At 45.9% G+C, this 15,347-nt stretch overlaps 1 protein-coding gene and 1 long non-coding RNA gene across 2 annotated transcripts in view; one reads left to right on the top strand and one right to left on the bottom strand.

Annotated features, from left to right (window-relative positions):
• LOC146789037 (collagen alpha-4(VI) chain-like) overlaps nucleotides 1–15,347 on the top strand; it is a 428,058-nt gene that overhangs the window by 187,588 nt on the left and 225,123 nt on the right. Inside the window, exon 3 of the mRNA XM_085630646.1 lies at nucleotides 14,329–14,417. Within this exon, the coding sequence (XP_085486772.1) occupies nucleotides 14,329–14,417 (89 nt within the window). The remainder of the gene's footprint in view (nucleotides 1–14,328; nucleotides 14,418–15,347) is intronic.
• LOC146789038 (uncharacterized) overlaps nucleotides 1–15,347 on the bottom strand; it is a 224,821-nt gene that overhangs the window by 176,405 nt on the left and 33,069 nt on the right. The window lies entirely within an intron of this gene.

Here is a 15,347-nt window from a genome sequence, read left to right as displayed (position 1 = left end):
CTGCTTGTCTTTGACCATCTACACTACTCTGTTGCCATTTAGTTCACCACCTCCACCTTCAAGTAACTAAAATATCAAGCTGGATTTAAACCTCAGAGTAATACACAGATTTCACAGGTTGCACTTTAACTCGCTGAGCTATCCCCGTCTGTTCAAATACTATCTTTAACATCAAGAGTGACTATGATTTGTCTGAGGATGGGTTTTTTCTGTTTGGCACAGAAATGAGCTATCAACGCAGCTTATCAGTTTAATCTCTTGGCCCAGCTTGAAAAACGTAATAATTCATTCATTTTGGATGGGGTGTAGCAGATAATTCCGTTCTCATGACCTCCACCCTCCAGTCCCACCCACACATACTTGCCATAGCTCCCACTATGACACTTCTTTCGTTCCTTTCCATGGTGTGCCAGTTAGCTGGCCCAACAAATCGTGCTCTGCCCCTCAGGGAATGAGTTATGGGGCTTTAAAGTTTAAAATTAGCCCCAGATGTGAGCATCGCATGATCGTGTGAGTAGGACAGAGTGGCTGCTTGCATTTAATTTAAACTGTTTTCATTTGCTTCCAGTTGTGCACAGCGTTTGTTTGTTTAAACTTAACCAAGAAAGGGCTGTTCTCTGTGATTTATTTTTCATGCAACAAACGATATTGGTAGAGAGCCCATCTGGGAATGACGTCACAATAAGTTTGACAACCCAATCAGAAATCATTAAGCATTGGGGCATTCTGTAACCCTTGCTACTGGTGATTGTTGATGAGATATGAATGGATAAGAGAATTTCATTTGTTTTTTTCACTGGGTTTCGACTAAAGTACGTCTTATTGATTGTTGCACACATGGACATCATTTCAGGGTCCAGCTGTGACCCCTGGCCTGCCCTCTGCTGCCCCTAGCACTGCCTGTGCGACCCCTGGCCTCAGAGGCGGCAAATTCACAGCCAGGGTCACAGGGGCAGCTGGGGCTGCACTCTCTTTATTTTAGGTCAATTTTTTATTACACTAATAGTGAATAAATAAAATATATTTTTCACTAATAGTGTGATAAAAATGGAGTTCAATAAGCTGGAATATGCCCTTCCATGGCAGCTGAGGTAAGTAAAAAAATGCTTTTGAATATACGTGCTTGCGGATGAGAGTATGTTTATGTGTGAGAGAGTGAATATGAGTACATTTGGGTGTAAGTGTAAGTATGTGTGTGTGAGTGAAAGTGGAGGTCAAAGGGCGTGTGATGTCACTTCCGCTACCTCTGGCATTTCGGTGAATTGACCGTCGATGGTTGCACAGACATTTTAGTATTATATTGAATATAATGGTTAAAAAAAATAAACACAGCATTTACGATGTTACTTAAAAGGCGTAGTGTCGTACATTAATGTAAATCAACTTATGTGCACCAGAAGGGAGCAGTCTTTTCTCCCTGTTTGTCAAGCCTCCTGACGTCGTGGCCAATCAGATATCGTGGGCGGCTGTGACGTCAGGGGGCGGGGAGAGTATCGGGAGAAGAGCGCGGAGATCGTAACGGGCGGTTGTATCGCCGCCTGCTCCTCATGGGCCTTTATTTATCCTTCAAATAAAAGTATTTGTAGTCAGTACTTCTGCCTCGACTCCCTCTGTCCCTGCCACTACAAATGGCGACGAGGGTTAAAACTTGATTACCGGCCCACGAGTGAGTTCCGACGCCCCGCGCGCTCCTGAGCCGTGCGGATGTGTCCCTTCCTGTGTTCCTGCGGAGACTCCCTGATTGACGCCGTCTCCTTCCAGCTGGTGCCTGCCGTGTGCTGCCTGTTCGGCCGGCGAGTTCCGCGATTGGTGTCTGCTGCCTGCGGTCCGCGCTGGAGTGCTTCATCCCTGCCTGACCACGTGCGTCTCTCCCGGTGAGCTACCGATGGGGCGCTGCGGTCCCTTGTGTGTCGCTGTTGCTCCGGTCAACGCTTGGAGCCCAGGCGGTGTGCTGCGAGGCCCGGGATAACCCCACGACGCTGGTGTGCCCCGGTGGGTGAAGAGCCTGCGCCTGTTGCCGGCATCGGTGTGGCCCTCTTCCTTCGTGCTGGGGCGTTCACTTGCGCAAGCAGTTGCGAGTACAGCGTTACAGCTGATACCGGCCTCGGTGGCCCCGCTCCAGCTGGTGGTGCCTGCTCCTCCAGTGATGGCGCAGCCTGTCAATATCTGCGTGCCTCCTCTCTTCCTCGAGTCCCCTGGTAAGCCGTGCATGAAGTGGAAAGGGTGGTTGCGCGCATTTGAGAACTATATAGTTTCCATTGACGGCAAGGGGTATGCCACTGAGCGCAAGAAGGCGCTTCTATTCGGACTGCTGGGGAAGGCTGGCCAAGAGGTTTTCGACAGCCTACCGGTATATGTGAACCCCCCGGGGGTCCTCGCTCCTCTGGATGAGTACCAGGAGGCGGTTAAGCGGCTTGAACTGCAATATTCCGAGGAAGGTAACATCATGGTGGGGCGCCCCAAGTTTGCGTTGCGGAAACAGGATGAAGCAGAGACTATCGACGAGTACATTGCATGTTTGCGCGTCCTGGCCCAAGACTGTGAATTTGCTGAGCTGAGTGATACCTACATCAGGGACCAGGTGGTGTTCTACTGCCATTCTAAGAAGGTGCAGGAACGGTTGCTGGCTTGTAGGAACCCTTCCCTGAAGGATGGGGTGGCCATTGCGAAGGCCATAGAACGTTCCTTGGTGTCCACTAGGGAGCTTTCGAGCACGAGCCAGGCTTCGAATGTGCTCTACGTCCAGGACAGTCATAAAAAGGCGCCTAAGACTCCAGACAAGGTGGCGAGCGATAGAGGGGGAGGCAGGAGACCGCTCGCTTGCTTTAGGTGTGGGGCACGGGATCACTTGGCGGACAGCAGGGCGTGCCCGGCTCTAACCAAAAGTTGCACTAAATGCAAGAAAGTAGGCCATTTTGCAGCGGTGTGTAAAACCAGGAGAGCCGGAGGGAGTTTGAGAGTGAGCTCGGTGAGCGATAGTGATGTGGATACGAATGCGGACATTGTGCTGTCCATTGATGCGGAGGATGGCAGAGTGAAGGGGCCCATCGGCTCCGTCCTGATTGGTGCCGTAGAGTTGCAGTTTACGGCTGATTCTGGTTCCCCTATTACCTTGATTTCCGACACGACATTTGATGTGAAGTGGCAGGGTGTGCGATTATGTGAGACGGATGTGAATCCGAAAGCCTTTGGGGAACAAGACATAATAATGAAAGGATACTTCTGTGATACTCTCACCTTTAGGGGTCGGACTGTGAGAACGAAGATCTATGTGGCGGAGAAAGGGAGGAGCCTTGTGGGGTGGAAGGACCTGGCGAAGTTGGGTGTGATGCTAATCCCCGGGGCTGACGATCCCATAGTTCAGCGTGACGACTGGGTCAACTATGTCCAGCCAGATGATGTGCAGGGTGGGTTGGCTGAGGTCACTGGCAAATTTGATGCCGTTTTTAAAAACGAGGTAGGGTGTGTAAGAGGATTTGTGCACGCCATACAGTTGAAAGAGGGTGCAGTGCCGATGAAGCATAAGGTCAGAGCAGTTCCCCTCTCCGTCATGGGGGAGCTGAAGGCCGTCCTAGATAAGTTGAAGCAAGAAGGAGTGATAGAAGAAGCAGGCGCATCAGAATGGGTGTCCGCGATCGTGGTGTCCAAAAAGAAGAGGACAGGAGACATTCGGCTGTGTGTGGACCTGCGATCCCTAAACAAAAATATCCTGGTGAACTGCCATCCGCTACCCAACATTCAAGAGATTTTGTCGTCCACATCAGGGTCGAGGTTCTTCACTCTGATAGATTTGAAGTCAGCGTACCACCAAGTGCGCCTCACGGAGGATTCCAAGAAACTGACCACCTTCATCACACCGTTCGGAGCGTACAGGTACGTTCGTCTCCCGTTTGGCCTTGCGTCGGCGTCAGGCGTCTTCCAGAAGCTGATGGATCTGCTCTTCTGTGATATGGAGGGTGTCGAAGCATTCCAGCACGACATCCTAGTCCACACGGAAGATGAGAAGGGGCACCTGGAGCTGCTGTGCAAGGTATTGGAGGTCTTGCGGGAGAAAGGGATGACGGTCTCCAAAGACAAGTGCAAGTTCATGGAGAGCAAGGTCGAATACTTGGGGCACGTTCTGACCCCGGATGGTATTGCGCCCAAGGATGATCTGGTGAAGGCCATACGAGATGCTCCATGTCCCGGAGATAAGGACGCCTTACGATCGTTCCTGGGGCTCAGCGAGTATTACTCGAAGTTCATGCAGGGGTACGCGACCACGGTGGAACCTCTGAGGAAACTGATGTGGAAGAACGAGAACTACGTGTGGGCGCCGGAACAATGCGCAGCCTTCGAATCCGTCAAGCAGGTCATTGTTGCGGCTCCAGTGTTGCAACCGTACAACAAGGACTTACGGAATGTGATCACGGTCGACGCCAGTGCTAAGGGTATCGGCGCTGTGTTTTGCCAATTCCAAGGGAAGAAGGAGAACACCATTGCGTTTATATCCCGGTCTTTGAGCGACGCTGAGAAACATTACAGCACCATCGAGCGCGAGATGCTCGCGTGCGTCTGGGCAGTGGAAAAACTGAAGAACTATCTATGGGGCAAGGTGTTCGAACTTGTCACGGATCACAAACCCCTGATATATATGATGGATGGTGTAGGCCGTGGCAATGGGAAAGCCAGCTCGAGGCTCCTGCGCTTATTTTCCAAGCTGCAAGAGCATCACTTCGTCATCAGACACATCAAAGGTGGCCTCAACAGCAGGGCGGATTGCCTATCGCGCATGCCAGTGAACGGAGAGGAGTACTGTTCCCTAGACGACACGGAGTGCATGGTGGCGATGGTGGACGCAACGGCCATTTGCGATGGATCCATCTCTGAGGAAGAATGGCTGGCAACCCAGGAAAAAGACATGACCCTTCGCAGGGTGATGGACCACATGACGACTCATTGGCCTCCGGTCCGGAACTTGCACGGAGCGCTCAGATGTTTCCAGCAGATAAGCGCTGAACTTACTCTTGAAAACGGCATCTTGAAGAGGCATGAGCTGTTTGTGCCTCCGGAAGGCCTGAGGGACAAGCTAATCAGGATTGCCCACAGGGGTCACCCAGGTAGCACTGCTACCAAAAATCTTCTTAAGCAATACTACTGGTGGCCAGGGATGTGCAGCGACGTCTGCAGCTTCATAGATCGATGCGAGCAGTGCTTGAGAGCCGACAAGCATTGGAAGACGGCCAAAGGGGAGCTGCAACTGGTGGACATCCCGGTCGCTCCATGGAGCAAGATTGCCATCGATTTCGCAGGTCCGTTCACCCTGCTACCGGACGACTGCAGACACCTCATTGTTCTCACTGATTACTTCTCCAAGTGGATTCACTACAAGTTTGTTCGGGAGGTTACCACGGAGCGGGTGATCAAGGTGCTTAAGAAAGTCTTTGCGATGGAAGGGCAGCCGAAGGTTATGGTTTCAGAAAATGGCACTCAGCTGGTGTCCAGGCAGATGACAGAGTTCCTGGCCAAGTTGGAAATCAAGCAAGAGAAACTTCATTGTACAGTCCGAAGAGTAATGGGCAGGTGGAGCGGATGAATAGATTCCTCAAAGAGGGCGTTCAACAGGCAGTTGCGTCCCACATGGATGTGAAGGCGTTGCTAGCAGATAAAGTTCACACCTTTCATAATACGCCTAATGAAGTCACAGGTCACACTCCGTTCTATTTGATGAGAGGGAGAAGGTGCATGAGCGAGCTTACCCCCAAATTCAGCAAATGGTATGACGTGTGTGATGAAAATGGGGCTATACAGGATGAGATGTTGAGAGTCAAGGAGCGAATTGCGGCTAAGCAGGAGAGCAACAAAAGGTGCGCTGATGTGGTGAACAGAGCCAAAGCAAAAGAAATAGAGCAGGGAGATTGGGTACTGGTGAAGAAGCCACACAAAGTGATGAAGGGAGAATCTGTATTTCAAACCCCTGTACGTGTGCAAGAAGCGACAAGAGGGGCAGTATGTTTGGAAGGAGGTGGATGGCGTAGTAAGGACTACATAGTCAAGCTCAAACCGGGGCAAGAGGAAATCATTATGAGGGGCGCTCAGGTGCGTGAGACCGAGGGCGATGACAGTGTGCTGGAATGGCAGGATAATGAGGTCGCTGGCGGAAGTGCGTGCGATGATGGGAATGGAGATAATCCCTCGTCCAAGGGTGGACCGGACGTGGCTGTGCAGATAAGAGTGGGAGTATGCGATGTGGCACGGGTGGTGCCGAGGGGCGGAATGGAATCAACCCCAAACAGGTGAGGGGTGACAGTCAAAATGTGTGGAGCTCGGGCCAAGGTGATACTGGCACTGGTTGGGTGGAACACCCTCAGTATGTTACCCCAAGTAGGCCGGCAAGGCATATTAGAGCACCTAAGAGATTCGACGATTTTGTCATGAGATGAAACCTTTGTTAATTCTTCATATTGTTAAGGGGGGAGATGTCGTACATTAATGTAAATCAACTTATGTGCACCAGAAGGGAGCAGTCTTTTCTCCCTGTTTGTCAAGCCTCCTGACGTCGTGGCCAATCAGATATCGTGGGCGGCTGTGACGTCAGGGGGCGGGGAGAGTATCGGGAGAAGAGCGCGGAGATCGTAACGGGCGGTTGTATCGCCGCCTGCTCCTCGTGGGCCTTTGCATTTATCCTTCAAATAAAAGTATTTGTAGTCAGTACTTCTGCCTCGACTCCCTCTGTCCCTGCCACTACACGTAGTATAAAAACTACCCCCTCATTCAGCGAAGGTTCGGTACGTTGCGCTAATACCACATTTCTGTCAATTCATGGTATAAATGTAAATGAACTGGCAACATTGGAGCCCCGGTTTTGAAGGCAGGGGCTCACCGCTGGCACCTCTGCCCATTTCTGCAGCTCTCTGACGTTCATTGCAGCACGTGCTGCGGGGGCTTCCGGCTTCGGGGGAAGAGGGGGGGGGAAAGAATTAGAGAGCAGATAAACAGAGCCAGAGAACGGATGGAAGAAAGAGAGAAAGGGAAAGCGGAGGAAAGGATCGGGCTGGTTTGCCAGGGGTACTTTGGGTTCCCAGACCAGCCATGCTTGCATAACCATAGCTCGGGTATGAAATCCATGCAAATGCACATAAATGTAAAGAGAGTGTCTGGGTAAACAATTCATTTATTAATAAAACATGCAGCATCACATTGCCTGATTTGAGACAGAGTTATAGATTGCTTTTTAGTAGTTACTTTCTTCCTATTGATATTAATCAGATCGTACTTTGAACTTCAGAATTAGTCTGTCTGATTACCAGTTTAGAGATGACCTGACTGAGTATGACAACGCTTTGCACTTTCAGTTTATATAACGTCTGATCATGATATGACTTCATGCCTCACTGGTAGCCACATATGCATGCCTCACTGGTGGTCTCCTATGCATGCCTCGCTGGTGACCTCCTATGCATGCCTCGCTGGTGGCCTCCTATGCATGCCTCACTGGTGGCCTCCTATGCATGCCTCACTGGTGGCCTCCTATGCATGCCTCGCTTGTGGTCTCCTATGCATGCCTCGCTGGTGGCCGCCTATGCATGCCTCGCTGGTGGTCTCATATGCATGCCTCGCTGGTGGTCTCATATGCATGCCTCACTTGTGGTCTCCTATGCATGCCTCGCTGGTGGCCTCCCATGCATGCCTCGCTGGTGGCCTCCTATGCATGCCTCGCTGGTGGCCTCCTATGCATGCCTCGCTTGTGGTCTCCTATGCATGCCTCACTGGTGGTCTCTTATGCATGCCTCGCTGGTGGCCTCCTATGCATGCCTCACTGGTGGCCTCCTATGCATGCCTCACTGGTGGCCTCCTATGCATGCCTCACTGGGGGCCTCCTATGCATGCCTCACTGGGGGTCTCAGATACAACTGGCCCCAGCTCTACAGACCGCTTGCACTGGTTGATAATGGTGACCAGGCTGCAACTGAAGGCGATATCACTTGTTTATGGAGTCCTACTTCCATTTTACTCCATTAATCTATTCCGCAAAATTAATTACTTCTCCCCAAAAGAGCTTTTTGCGCCTCAAACATGCTCATACCTCATGCATATTCTGTTGTACGTCACACGAGTTCGAAACCCTATAAAACTCACATTCCTCATCTCTCGAACTCCCTCACCAAAGACTTGTGATTGAAAAACAATCCTATTGGCTGTAAGGCATCTTCAGAAAGGGTCATGGGCGGGTCAGAAAGAATGTTGTGCTAACTGGGGCCATGGTTTGGCTCCCACCTTAATGACACCAGTAACTTTTGCCACTGTCAAGAAGCAGGTAACTTGGCAATACAATCCTTACAAATGATCCTGTTCAGTAACTCATATTGTAAGATAGCTTCACGCTCTGAGCAATTTACTACAGAATCACTACGGGCCCCGGCCCCTATGACAAGACACTATTTTCTCTTTGTGACCATATCACATTTCCTTAAGCTAGCCCTGTGCAGCCCCAAAAACCGGAAGGTGGAGAGAATACATTTAACCTAAAAAAAAAACTGACAAATTTATTTTAAAATCTGTTTCTTTGTAAAACTTCCCAAATGTGGCAGATTTAAATGCCCCCACCACTCAGTGCAAAATTTGAGCTGGTGTTCGTAGGTGGGGCCTAACGGCACTCATTTTTGGGGACCGGCACTCGTTTTTCCTCAAGAAACTTTGATCAAGAGCAACAGAGAGAAACACAAAAGTGGAACAGAAGAAGAAAGAGATAGATCAAAAAACATTCTCAAATGTAGGAAGCAGGGATGGAAATGAACCACCAAGATTGCGATAAAGAGGCAGAGAGTGTCTGGCGGTGGATTCAAGAGGCATGCACATGCCCTTGGTATTTAGCACCCCTACCGTAGATCGATCAGATCGTGGGATTCTGAACAAAACATGGGCCCCAGCACTTATTTTGTATGATTACAAATTAAGTACAGCCATCATCTAGATCAGGGATTCTCAAAGTATGGCTCTGGGGCCGCATGCGGCCCTCCTGACCTTTACATGCAGCCCCCTAATCCACAGAAGCACTGGGCTGCTGTTCACTTGATTCAAAAATATTAAACAAATAGGCCAGCCTTTACTTAAAGGTTAAGTGAAGTTAAGAAAAGGAAGTAACTGAGTTGTCCTGCACCACTTAACTTTAGTATCAACTTCATTTCCAAAGCCATCTTGCAGCAAAAGAAGTGTAAAAATATGAAAAGGTCTCTTCAAAATTCAAAGTATTTCATTAACATGCAGAACCATTTAACCTTCGTATATGAGATTATATCAGTGCATTGAGAAGCAAGTGATAGTTTTAAAATATAAATTTAAAATCATTCATTCTCCCCCCCTCCCCCACTCTGACAACAATGCTAATAGTGAACTAAGAGGCAAGTCCGTTGTAAAGTGCACTCTTAGGGTGCCCTAGGTACCTATTACACATGAACAACATTCTAGTTTATTAGATCAAACACAGGAGAAGGTTTTGTACAGCACACATCCTGAAGTAACGTATTTTGAGGTCCTCTTAAATGTGATAATGTAAAAAAGGAGGGAAAGTGAAATAAATCAACTGCCTAGGATTACACAGTTTTGTAATGTGGGGCAGCTGGGATTAATCCCAGGTTTTCTGGTTTCACATTGTGCAACTCAGCCACTAGATGTATATGCTTTTCTTCCCCATAGCAACCTTACCCCGCTCCTCCCCCCAATCACTACCCTGCTGGCATTGATGTGGAAAACGTTTGCAAGTACCCTTGATCTAGAATCTAGATGTATGTGCAGTGTGCATCTTTCTTGACATTTTGACTGTGTAGGCTCTCTCTGAGTTACTGCAGCTGGCCCACTGCAGTCCTGGATAGCTTTCTAGGAGATTTTGAATAACATAAGTTTGTTATAAACAATATCTTGTCTGTTAAGCTGTATTCGTGCATTACTCTTTCAAAAGTCTGTGGTCTTATGTAGAAGCTTGGCCCGGGCCACAAGTTTGCACTCCCCAGCTGGCCTTGAATTGTTTAGAAGAAAAATGACATAAAAATTATAAACAAATTGCTGCAAATTACTCTGGTCTTCTTCATGAATCTTTCCACCCTTTGACTCCTTTTTCGGGAATGGCTGATACACAGAGCCACATATTCATATACACAGAGGGCTTTGTCATAGATGGAAGCCCTATTTTCAGTGCATGTCATCTTCTCCACCTGGATTGAATATAGGCCAAGGATAAACAGTCAATTTCCTCAAAAACATGCTCCATGAAATGTAAGCTGTAGCCTTGGAGTGACTCAAAGAATGATAAGAAGGAAATTAGAAAGATTTCTAAATCCGCTTCATGGGCATGTGCACCCCTCGAATATCTGAAGAGACATGAACTGAATATAAAATAAGGCGTTGGCTCGGCATCTGCACCCGTGCTTTAAGGCACAATCTCTGTTAAACAAAATTTATTTTATGAAATAATGCCTTCATGAAATATCATGTCTTTTATTGCTTATTTTAGCTTCTTTTTCATACTGTATAGTTCTTTCACAATCACTATCACTGATTATTTGTGAACAATCCATCAATTGTTTCCGGGTATTTTATTAATTTAATGCATTTTTGTTCAAACATTTATTGTTGGATTGACTCAAAAACTCTTTTCTCTTCATATATCCTTTACCTGTCCACAGTTTTCATCCTCTTAGCAAAGATCACAAGACCTTAACTAATCATTTCTTTGGGGAAGATGACCACCCTTCTGTTTTTGATATAGACCTGGTCAAACACTGCTTCTTTGTCAAGTCTGATCATTTATTCTGCCTTGGCTAAATAATAATATATTGCACAAATATTTGAATATGTGACATTCCTGTAACTCATCCAATGTAATTAGTGAGGAAGCATTTAGGTTACCTTAATTACTTACTGGGCAATTTGTGTGATTGAGCAAATCTTCTTAAACTGTAAACTGCCTCCTTTTTATTCAAGGTTTTAGAATTTCCATTCGATGTTAGTGACTTTTTACGTAGAATTAACTAATTAGAGTCACTTCATTACTTGATTTGAGCTTATGCACCTATATATGTGTGGATTCTAACGCTCTGATGTACAATGATCTATCTATTTTATCTGAACTTATTGATTAATGCTACTCTTGCATTGGCTGTGACGAAGCCTCTTATCAATTTGAAGGATTTTGTTTGGTGTCGCATTTGCCTGGAAACATTTACATATCATCGATGCTTGGAGTGTGTGAGCACTGTCCTCAATGTAAGATATCTGGACAGCTACTAGGAACTGGTCCTGAGAGGTTTTTGAACTGATGAGGACATTTCAAGGTTCGATGACAAAGTCCAGATGTTAAGTTGTTGATGGGGGGACACAAAATGGGCAGGAGGTACAGCAGAAGAGGTGGAAGGTAGAATGATGCAGAAGAGAATAGTCGGAGAAGAAGAAGGCCATCTATGCAGAGAAAGATTAATAGAATTGATATGTTTCAAGAGGTAGATGGGTGAAGTGAGTGCCCAAATGAAATCAAGCAAATATCAGAAATGTATTAAGCACCTGAACTAAAAGATTGGCAGGCCACATAATTTTAGTAAATTAGAGTGACAATTCATGGAAGGGTTGGGAATAAAAATGGTGAAAAAATGGGGAAGAGCAGCAAATTGCCCTGGAAGCCCTTAAGAGAAAAGATACGAGAACTCAGAACTTCTTCAGCAAATGACGTGGGGGCAGAGGAGACAAGGTGAGAGCAGGGCTTTAAGTGGGCAGGGTTTGCCGGTGCTGAGCACCAGCAGTTCTTAAATGCAGCTGCTGAGACGAGTCCTTATCAGGCTCTCCATTTTTGCCCTCACCATCGGGTGAAAGAAAAAATGTCAACTCTGCAGCAGTATCACCCTTCACTACCTGTGATGTAACTTCAAAGAGACTCTTTGTAGTTCTTTCACAGTCTCATCATTTCAGAACTGAAGCATTTCCAATATTATATGCAACGAAGCCATAGTTGTTGCTAATTTATCTCACGCAACTAACAACCATTGACAAAGCCCATAGTCCTGGCTTTTTGTAGGTGTGTTGGTACTTGTATTATATATCTGGATACAATGACAGAAGCAGCAAAATACAAGTCGGGCGGCACGCTCTTCTAAGCACAGATTTGTAGCTTAAGTGTTTTTAAGCCACACCCTTAATTACATTGGCCACGCCCCTTTAAGAGACCACACACACCCAGTTTTTTCATCTCACTTAAAGCCCTGTGTGAGGGTAATAATGGGTGATAGTGATACCTGACGTAGCAAAATAATTGAAAAACAGATATTAACGATGGATACAAATCATGTGGTCTCTCCAATTTACTTCAGTCCTACCAGGTGCTGTACCACAGATTCGACTTGGTATACAGCTTTTAACTTGCTCACAGCATTATGAACCTTTATAGATGTCTGCTATGTAAATTAAAATGCATGATAAGTTGGAGTAAACTTTATAGAAGGTAAATTACCTCCATCACTCACAAGCCAGAAGAGGGAAAAAATATAAACTACAAGCAAAGCGCAAGCGCAAACTTATTTCGCTGGCAGAATTAATTTCCACGTGGACGTGCCTACCACTGAGTAGAGAATATTTGCTACTAGTACTCCACTGGATTGCACGCATCCTGCCTCCTGCAAACAGAAACCCATTTGTATCCAAGATTGTTCAACCAATCTGATCTAACACTAGGTGTACTCTGCAAAGAGCTCAAATACCTGAAGTTAAAAGCATGGTGAGAGACTGCCTTTCACTGTGCCTGTTTCACATGACACACCCTCCTTCTATAAACATGGTGCCCGGCTGTGGCCCCACCCAAGAGTGAGTCAAAATAATGGCACTGAATGTTAGTCTATCAGGCCAGGAGGAGCTCATTCAGCATGAGACTCAATCTGGCTGATGAGCGGCCAGAGGAACAAAGATGACATTGAGACTATCGTCTTCATAAAAGTTCTTGTCGCTTTTTTGTGTCATCATCTTATAAATAGTGCAACAAGCAAATATATCCATTTCCACTCATACCATTGACAGTTGAAGCTGTTAAATCTCTCTGGTCAAAACAACACAGATGGGGTGGTCAGGAAAAAATTCATAAAACATCAAGATGGGGTAGCATTTTCAAACTGTCAGACTACCTGTATTCGGGAGAGTTCACAGAAGTGAAGGTGCCAGATTGTGGGAACCTTCTTTTGTTGTTACGATACATAACGGTAATGAACGTCGTGCTTTTGAGATACAACGAGCTAAAATTAAGATTTGATATACTTGCGTTTGGGCAGTTCTAGATACCAGAAGTGCAGTTTTGGACATTTGTAGAAACATTATTTCTTGTAGTATCAATACTAATTTACCTTGATTAAGATTCAGCCTTAAATAGGATCTTTAAGCCTTGAGAAAGTCGTAGGCCTATTGCCGTTAACGACGAAACGCGTTGGCACAAGGAATTGGAAGATTTGTGGAAATTAAAGAAGAAGAATAACAAGAAATCAATATACTTATTTGTATTATTCTTTGACAAATGTTTTTCTTTCACTATCACGAGTGCTCCGAAGAACTGTGAATGTCAGACATTGTGGTAAGCAATCCACAGGGAGAAGAAATGTTAAGATCAGCCAGAAATTAGTCAAATTCTGAATTTGCTGAGTTAATCCAGGACAGATTGTCTGCTCAAATTACGTCGGCTCCAAAATATGCACAGAGCCTTGATGATGTATAGAAGTTGCCAAACTACATCTCTAACAGAACTGAGGTTAGCAAAAGAGCGACCACAGCCCATTCCAGCATTTAAGATTCTGGATAACGAAACAGTATTTCACAGAGTGAACGTAGCAAGGGAGCGTTGTGGGGTTTAGGTGTGCGCATACTATCATTTGCTCCCCAAATTTTGCCTCAACTCCCAGTGCCTGAATGAAGTATCAACAGGCTCTGCCATTGGTAACAGAGCCTCACTGTTTGTGGGTGAGTTGCTGATGAACCCTAAAAGTCTCAATTGTCTAAGACTATGTCCACCTCAAATGTTTTAAATTAAGGACAATGATAAAGTATTCGAGATTTAACGTAGGGGTTGTTTATCAACCCTCTATTTCAAGGGTTCTTTATCGCTTTATCGAAATAGAGGGTTTGATTTAGACTTTAACAAATGGGTTACTCCATCACAAACGTGACGTATATCATGTCTATCGTGCTATAAGTGCATTATACCCCATGTCCATGTAATAAGGAGGATGGGTATTCCAGGCCCAGAGTTTCTTCTGAATTTCCTGCACAGTACTTCTGACAAGATTATGCAGTATATTCCTATTGATCTCTGTTCCTTTGTTTCAGGGGTGCTTTCAAGATGGATGTCTACAAACTCTTGCTGCTTTTTGTCCTCTGTGCTTCCTTTCTCAGCGTCACCAACTCACAGAAAACAGGTAAGGACTGGAAGGCAACAGACAAAGGAATTATCTTTTAATTTTAAAGCTAATGTTTCTATTGTATACAAAATATCAGGCCAGGCCTTTGTACATGTTATTTGTAATAGTAGCTCATGCATGAAGACTGTTTAAAAAGTGATATAAAATATGCAGTTCACTAAACCTACTCTACTTTCCACCATCAAATATCAAATGTTCACATAAACAGTTTCATCTGGTACAATTAACTAGGCACCTAAAAATCTTAAGAACTGAGTAATGATCAGTGTCAGTGCCAGGATACTCCCTTTACAAACAATCGAGATTAAATTAATTTATATTGCCATTAGGTAGCCCAAAAATATTACCTTTTGGTCCTGCAAGGCCTCCTCTTCATATATAAGAAGGTCTAGTGCCCTGCCAGATTTTCAGAATAACATTGAGCATGATTGTTCAATACCATTTGGCCATGTGCCATTGGCTGAGAGGCTCATACCTAAATATACGTATCTTACCATCTCTTCCGCTTTAAGTGTGCACATTTTCCAAGAGCCATCTGATTTTTTTGTTCCAAATCCAACCATCGTGTTTGCTTGAGATTTTGTTATAAAATGCTATTTCTTAACATAATTATGGAGGTCATCAAATTGATTTTGTTGACCCTTCTGACTTGTATCCACTATAACTGCATCACATGCAGGTTTTCCCTAATTCCAAGGAATTAAGGGCCTCATAAGGATGGCGGTCAGATTTACATCCGACCGCTATCCATTCGGAAACAGGACCGCCTGACTACAAGTTGGTGGTCCCGCCAGCTGAATTAGGATGCAACCGCCACCATGGCAGTCGCAATGTCTATATTTTGTATTGCGGCGGGTGCTGCGGTCCGCAGCACTTGCCCTAGTACTAAAAATGGACATTACACATATCCTTGCACTATGTGGCAGG

This window comes from Triturus cristatus, chromosome 10, assembly GCF_964204655.1.
Source record: "Triturus cristatus chromosome 10, aTriCri1.1, whole genome shotgun sequence".
Classification (NCBI taxonomy): Eukaryota; Metazoa; Chordata; class Amphibia; order Caudata; family Salamandridae; genus Triturus; species Triturus cristatus.
Note: the sequence above shows the minus strand (reverse complement) of the source record. Positions and strands in the feature narration are given on the sequence as shown.